At 50.9% G+C, this 7,697-nt stretch overlaps 2 protein-coding genes across 9 annotated transcripts in view; one reads left to right on the top strand and one right to left on the bottom strand.

The window, feature by feature from the left end:
* Positions 1-5,453, bottom strand: part of SNRPA (small nuclear ribonucleoprotein polypeptide A) — a 10,177-nt gene extending 4,724 nt beyond the window's left edge. Inside the window, exons 1-3 of one of the 4 annotated variants that reach the window (XM_025050773.1) lie at positions 5,435-5,453; positions 4,585-4,679; positions 1,597-1,769 (exon numbers count right to left, since the gene is read on the bottom strand). In XM_025050773.1, coding sequence (XP_024906541.1) covers positions 1,597-1,769; positions 4,585-4,657 — 246 coding nt within the window. In that variant the 5' untranslated portion in view covers positions 4,658-4,679; positions 5,435-5,453. Of the gene's footprint in view, positions 1-1,596; positions 1,770-4,584; positions 4,680-4,816; positions 4,954-5,136; positions 5,250-5,434 lie in introns of those variants that run through there. The other 3 variants (XM_006905422.3, XM_006905423.3, XM_025050770.1) reach the window with 3 other exon arrangements.
* Positions 5,454-5,578: 125 nt separating this feature from the next.
* The window catches only part of CUNH19orf54 (chromosome unknown C19orf54 homolog), a 5,478-nt gene continuing 3,359 nt past the window's right edge, over positions 5,579-7,697 (top strand). For 3 of the 5 annotated variants that reach the window (XM_025050755.1, XM_006905421.3, XM_025050761.1), the window contains exon 1: positions 5,586-6,576. In XM_025050755.1, coding sequence (XP_024906523.1) covers positions 6,263-6,576 — 314 coding nt within the window. In that variant the 5' untranslated portion in view covers positions 5,586-6,262. Of the gene's footprint in view, positions 6,577-7,697 lie in introns of all 5 variants that reach the window. The other 2 variants (XM_025050759.1, XM_025050757.1) reach the window with 2 other exon arrangements.

Raw genomic sequence — 7,697 nt, 5'->3', positions numbered from 1 at the left:
AGCGTTCTAGCTAAGGAAACAGCCATCAAAGAGCTACCGTGTGTTCAAGGAGCAGCAAGGAGGCCATTGTGGATGCGGGGGAGGAGACAAGGTCACAGAGGCCAACAGGGGACCCTGGGGACTGTGGGAAGGACTTTGTCTTTTCCTGAGAAAGCCAGGAACTGTGGAATGCTGTAAGCACGGGAGTGTCTCACGAGGAGCGCCAACAGCCTGTGGGGAGCAGGGGTCAAAGCAGGGAAACTGGCGGGCAGGTCGCGGCCACAGTCCAGACAAGACTGGGACTAGGTCAATGGCAAGGAGTGAGAAGTGGGCAGCAGGTAGGTGTTTTGAAGGCAGAGTTGACAGGACTCCCTCACAAAACTCATACACGCCTGAATACTTGATACGGTCCAAGCAGTGATTTGGGAAAAAAAGCAGGGAGGAGGGTCAACGCAAAAAGATTTATGGGTTTTATATCTCAAAAGCTAATTCCTAGCTGCTCCAGAAAGGTAACTGGAAGATGTGGCAACTCCAGGCTCACAGACCCAGAAGAGACAAGACAGAAATCAAAGCAATGGAGAAGAGAGGGCTCCAGGCTGCTCTGATCCTCAGGGGTCCACTGTCTTCCACATGGCCTGCCTCCCTCATGGAAGTCACCTGTCTGGGAGACCTGTAGGCACTGACACTTGCTGTCACCTCCCCAAGGAAACTGGTTCACGGAAACACATTCCAACCAGGTCAAAACTGAAAACCAATTAAGGGACGAAGGAAAAAGCCTGAAGAACCGCAGATGTTTAACAGCAGTGTGGCGGGAACTGCAGCTCGGCACAGGGACTTTAAGCCACCATTTACCTCACAGACTGCAGCCCCCTCGGGTGTCCACCTGGCCTTGCGAACATCTGCAACCACCCCACAGCCTCGGCCCTGGCCCTGGCCCCAGCCCGACCCCTCCCGCCTGGGAGATGGACCCAGCCTCAATCTTCCCTCTCTAACCTACCCTATCCAACAGCCACAGGCATCTCTTAAACCCTTCCCTGGCTCCTCAGCATCACTGGAGTCAAGTATACGTTCAGGACAAACTCCAGCCTCTTAGGACATCCTGACTTTGGACACGCCCTCCCCACCACCTTCCACCCTTCACTCCAGGCAAATGAACTGGACTCTCTCCCTTAACTACATACGCTCTCGGTTACCTCCGGGCCTTAACCCACATGGTCCTTCTGCCCAACCCTCTTTCACCCTCTCCTCCCCAGCTAACTCTTCTCTTTCAAGTCTCACCTCACCCAGAAAGCCTTTCTCGAACCTCCAGCTTGGGTGAGGTGCTTCCCCTAACCTCATCCAGCTCTGTGCACTTCCCGCATCCCTGCTCTGACCCCTGTTACCATCTGGTGACAGGCTTGTCTCTCTCACAGCACTATGGGTGTGGGAGGGCAGGGCTGTGGGCTCCCTTCATCACTGTGTGTCCCCACACCCTAGTACAGTGAAGAATGAGTGCTGAGGAATAGCAGGAGAAACGTCCATCCTTAAGGGACAGATGACAGAAGTCCAGACCAATCCCGTCTCCTGTAGCACTTCACACCTGTGCACCTGCATGCCCGCCACGTCCAAACTGCTCACCATAGGCTTATCGTAGAAGGGGAATCCCTGCATGGAGCGCAAGGCATTGGTGGCGCTGCTGACTTCCTTGAAGATGACAAAGGCCTGGCCCCTCATCTTCAGGCTCCGTGACACCAGGATATCCAGGATCTGGCCAAACTGGGAGAAGATGGCGTACAGGGATTTCTTCAGCTCTGCAGTGGGGTAAAAAAAGACCCATGGGTGACTAGAGGCCTTGGTACCACGTCCCGGGTCTCACGCTTCCTTTTTCAGAGCAAAGTACAGCCCAAAAGGGAAACCATTAGCCAACTGACAGAGTACCCAGAATTCCATGGGTCAGCAATTCCTCAAGAGCCAGCAATAACAGAAGCAGCCAAGAACCATTCAAATGGTGGTGATGATGCCTAAGAGGTCAACAGCAACAGTTCCCACCCCACAGGATGGCTATATGAGGAACACAAGTCCCATACGAAAGGACCATAGCAAGTGCTTCATAAATGCAAACGCTTCTTTCCTCATCACTAGGACCTGTGCGATGTGGCCCTAGCTGACTTCTCCAACTTCATCTCTCCCCACACGCTACTTCACTCGCCTCCCAACCCTTTCTCAGGCCCATCACACCAAGCATGCCTTAGGACCTTTGCACTGGCTGCTCCTCTCCAGGAGAAAGGACCACCTTTCTCCTGGGTGGCTGACTCCTTCCAGCCAGCCAGGTTTCAGCAGAAACACTTCCCCCTCAGAGGCCTTCCTTCCCTGACCACCCTCTAGCTAAAGAAATGCCCCCTCATGTCACCCCTCATACTCTGCTTTTCCTTCATGGCATTTTCCACCTCCCCATGTTTGTTTACTTGTTGTCTAGCTCTCCCTCTGAAGAGAAGTATTTGTTTACCGCAGTATCCCCATGTTCAGTGCAGGCTCCAGACCACATACTTTTCCAAAAACGCTTGCATGAATAGATAGATACCATTAAATGTTTTTTTTTAAAAAAAGTCACTAAATTCTCACAACCACCCCATGAGGGAGCAACTGTAACTGTCCCAATTTTACTAACATAAAAACAGGCTCTCAGATGACTTGTCGCTGGCTCAGGAGTGTCCTAAGCATTCTAGGAAGACCCTGTAGAGCTGGGACCCAAGCCCTTCTGAATCCAATACCACCACACCTCATTAGCAAACTGCTCCACTTAACAGTTGGAACAGTACCAATCTTATGCAAAGAAGGTATCTGAACTGAAGATGCTTAGTGAAAAAGATACTAGGAGAGAGAATAAAATGCGTGTGGGTGTGAGGAACAGAGGGAAAGCGGAGGTGTTTTTAAGCAATTAGCCAAAATTCTCCTGATGACAGTTCTGGGTTGTTCCCATCCTCCATATCCAGGAACCCAGTTTGGGGCCCACTCCCTCCACAACTGGCAAGATCTTTTACAATTAACTCAGTTCCTTTCCTGGTTCCCTATGCTCTCAGGACGAAGTCTAACACCTCACCCAACCCACAAAGCCCCAGGAGTCATCAGTGCACTGCTCATTGGAAAATTCTCCTTGAGTCAAAGGCCACTAGGCCTTAGGCACACACACAAACTATTTCTACTTCCCAGAATGCCCCGAACTCTTTCATCTCTAGATATTTGCACATGCTGATCCAGGTTAGGAACACTTTTCTCTCTCAACATAACATAAATATCCTTCTCGATCCGTGGTTTGGACTCTGTGTATGCAGAGGGCTGACTTAGGTTATATGAGGATTTTCGACTACGTGGGTAGTCGGCACCCCTAACCCATGTGTTGTTCAAGAGTCAACTGTACTGTTTCCTGGAAAGCTTTTCTAAAATATCTTCTTTTCTATGAAACTCAATCAATCCCTCTTTCTCATTGCCCACTCCTAACCCTGTGCTTCTCCCAGTTATGGCCCTGGCTACTCTGGGCTATCACTGTCTGGTAGTTCCTCATTCTCACTGGACTCGTGGCTCCATGAAAGCAAGACCAGGACTGTCCCAGTCACCAGTGTGTCCCTAGCACTACAGAGTACTGCCTGAGCACCATACTTTAAAAGCATATAGGGGATTTATACGGCTTACTTTGTTTTCAACAGCAAGTTTACTGGTAACCTCAAGCTTAATCTCAGCAAGCTCCTTTGGTTCTCCTCATAATTTTACTGAGGTAATAATTACAGCTAACGTTTATCCAGCCCCCAACTGCTAGGTACCAATAAAAAGTACTGCATGGAGACTTAGCTAATTTAATCCCTGCAACATCCATGCAAAGAAGGCATTAGGATTTTGCTCAGTTTTCAAATATAGAAAACAAGGTTCGATAACAGTGGTAAATTGCTGGAAAAAAAAAAAATGGAAAAGTATATCTGATGTCAAGAACTGAGTTCAGTAGAATTCCACACCGGTGATCTCAACCACTTTTATTTGCTGTGTGACCTTGGGCAAGTCACATCATTCCTGAGTCTCGGTTTCCTAATCTGAGATATGGCAGTAATAGTTCCTACCTGCAGGGTTGTGAAAATAAATGTAATCAAGACATACATCAGCACCCGGTACACTGTTAGGCATCGTTACCATTCCTTTCACTTTCATTGTGGGCTTATCACTGAGATCATGACAGTGACCAAGCCAGTCCCAGTTCCTGCCTTCATGGAGCTCACAGACCAGTGGAGAGAGCCCTATGACAGCCCAAAACAATCACGGCTTGTGAGGGGAGGAGGGGGACAAGTCCAGGGCCTATAGGAAGTGAGCCGCATGCACTTGAGGGGAAAGGAAATAGGGAAGGCTTCCTGGAGGAGGGGTCTCTAAAACCCTGAAGGATGAGCAACAATGAGCAGGTTAATGGGCAGAGTGTTAAGATGAACTTAAGGAGTGTTAAAGCCAAAGGAAGCGGCATGCGCAAAGGCCGAGGTGTTAACATTTTGCCTGGAGAAGGCTGAAGAAGTGGATGCTACGCTAGGGATGGAAAAGGGACCGGCTCGTAAGGGAAAGCCTAGATTCTGGACTCCCCCAAGAACTCACCATCCTTCTTGATCTTCTCATTGAGATTGTTGATATAAATAGTGTGGTTGGGGCGGCTCTCGGGAACTGCCATGGTGTGAGGTGCTGAGGTAGGGCTGAAAGAGGAAAAAAGGTAATTTCAGCCTTGGGTTTCTCTAAATCCTTTATCCCAAAGTGGGCTTAACGGGCTGCTTAGGAATCTTCCTTCAAAGAGGAGATCAGGTAAGACACGGAACAAGGAAGAGGGGCGTACAGCTTGGAAAACAAAGCGAACGCACAATACTGCCTCTCCTCCCGCGTGGTGAGGAAAATCTCGAGAGATTTACTACGAATCCCAGGATGCTCTACGAGACTTAATAGGCGGAGCGTCCTGAATGGCGATTCCCATTGGCCCACGAGCTCAAAGTCGGCCCAGGAGAAGGAACCCGGATATAAAAGCCAGTTAATGAAAGACGGACCACCGGGCCTCGCGCAACGGGAAAATAGTTTCCCCACATGAGACACGGGAAGACCCGGGCACCAAGCGCCCCGCCTGCCAGACACCAAAAGCAGCCTGCGCCCAAGATTACTCACCAACAGAGCCGCAGCTCCTGCAAGTGGCTACTACGTTTCTGAGCGCCGATCACAACGCTTCCTCTCCTGGCCCCGCCTTTGTCTTGCTGCAAGCCAACCCCCACGAGGAAATTTGGTAGCTTGACCAATCAGAGTAAACCTTGCCCGATCTTGCCAATCAAATCTCAGCCCAATACATGCCAATCAACCTCAGCCCAGAAATCGCCAATCAAAATGGCATTTAGGTTCCCGCCTCGGCAGAAAAGCCCCGCCCATCCCCTGCAAGCCCTCCCTCTCTGCGGCGCCCGGGGCTACGCACCAATCTGTGAAGGCTGCGCCTCTTTGCCAATCCCGACAGCTCGTTCGGCAGCCTTTTCCGGAGGCAGTTCATTAGAAGCCCCATCTCTCCCCCGACTGCCTTGCGTTCTGTCACGTGATCACCGAAGGGGCGGGCCCGCGTGGTAGTCTGGCCACGTGACATGGGAAAGGGTGTGTGTTGTAGTCGCCATTTTGCGGGAAGGGGAGGCCGGGTACACCGTGACTTCGTTCCTGTTCTGTTCCAGCGGAGTCGCGCCTCCCGGTGGCCTCCGATGTCCGAGCTTTCCCTTACCTACAGACTTCCTGTTGCGCTCTGATTCCAGGACCTTCTTAACAACTAGGACATTTTCCCAGCCAAGGGTCTTTGTGACTTCTTGACCTCACATTCAAAGGTCAGCTCGAAGGTTCCGAACTCGGGCCTGGATTTTGAGGGGCCGAGCCTAATTCCTTACCTAGTCTTTAGACCTGGACCTCTAAAACCCACCTTTTAGGCTCCTCACCCCAGGTCTGAGCCTTCATATCCCAAAATTGACTCCCAAGTTTGTAAATCTAGCCCCGGATAATAAATTAACTCCTAAATCTCCTTAAACTTTGCAACGCAACTGGTTCTGGGTTAAAGGACCCCTGCTCTGTTAACCCTCCCGGTTGGAGTCAGCCCCAATCCCTGCTCCCGTGGTTCCAAATTTTAGCTCTGGTTCTTACAGTCCTACTGCTCAGTCCCCCGATTTCAGAACAACACTGAAACCTTCAGAATCTCCGTCCCTGAGACCAACCCGTTTTGGAGGATCTTTCTCTCCTCCATTCTTCGTCCCATGCCATAGGCTCCAAAATGATTTCTCCATGTTCCTCCCTAGAGACCCCAATCCTTCCAAGAACCCTTGCTTCCCAGGCCCCCGTCATTCCAACTTCTATCCTACCCCCACATCTCCCCAACTTAGCCTTTCCACCCTCTCCCTCCACTCTCCGGGCCCCTGTTCCCCCACCACCCCCGCTGCCACCGCCACCCCCTGCCACGGGGGTTGCTCCCCCTCATGTCTTTGGCCTGGAGAAGAGCCACCTTCTGAAAGAGGCCTTGGAGAAGGCCTGCCCAGTCCCCAGGAGCAGAGAGGACGTCAGGAGGCTCCTGAAACTGCACAAGGACCGGTAGGGTGTTCCTGCTCTACCTCACCCACCTAGGGTCTCTCCCAATAACCTGTCCCCAGATCGGTTCTGCCATCTTTTCTTGGGGTTTCCTATTTCCTCCACCAGACTTAAAACTCAGAGTGGTCAGAGGGAGTGCCTGCCACAGGCTGGGAGTTAGTGGGGCCTGCCTGGAGAGGAGGACCCCGGGGTGCTGCTATGGGGTGAGAGTAAGCAGCTTGTGCAGAGACCCACAGTGAAATGAAGATAGGTTCTTTCTAAGGCTCTGTAAATGTTTAGTAGGAGAGAGGAAGTGGCAAATACTGGGTTTCATGAGCCGGGGCGGGCGGGGAGGGCATGTGAAGGAAGGTGACTGTCCTGAGGGCACCAGGTACCCATGGGAAGGCTTAGCTCAGGGAGCAAGGGGAAGAGGCTAGACCCGGCCGGGGCTCTCGGGATCCAGTTTAAGGATTGCGGGCTAAGGGGAAGAGAAGAAATGACTAGCCCAGACTGATAAGAAACTTTCACCTTTCTAGGCAAGTTGATGATAATCTACCCAAAATGCCTCAACCATAGTGAGACAAATTTAATGCAAATGAAAACACTTGTTATTGCATGCCTAGCATATGGCCGGCACTGTTCTAAGTGTTTTTAAGTACTTATTTAATTCTCAGCAACTCTGTGAGGTAGGAGCTGTCATCTCATATTCCAGATGAGGAGGCTCATAGAAATGAAGTCACTTAGCCACAGTGGTTAGTAGAGGAGAACACAATTTGAACTCTGGCCACGGGGCTCAATGCTTTTAACCAGGATGCTGTGATGGCATCTCCTTTCATCAGGAGAGTAGCGCCCCCACACACACCAGCCTTGCCCTTTCACTGGCCTTGGAATAGAAATATAAGTGCTTCTCTCTACCCGTCCTGTGTCCTGGACAGGGGAGGAATGAATTGAAATCGCCAAAACGGTCTTGAGTGGCTTCCCCGTGGATGGAGCTGGGCAGGCATACAAGGGCTCTTTATCAAGGTGATTTCTAGGCCTGGAGTGTGTTACCGGGTTTTACTCAAGACTGAGTTAAGGGACATTCACCTTATATAACAGCCCGAGAATTAGGCTTAAAAGAGAAAATTCAGAGTTCAGGTATAGAA

This window comes from Pteropus alecto, unplaced genomic scaffold (genome assembly GCF_000325575.1).
Source record: "Pteropus alecto unplaced genomic scaffold, ASM32557v1 scaffold271, whole genome shotgun sequence".
Classification (NCBI taxonomy): Eukaryota; Metazoa; Chordata; class Mammalia; order Chiroptera; family Pteropodidae; genus Pteropus; species Pteropus alecto.
This window is presented reverse-complemented; position numbering and strand designations above follow the sequence as displayed.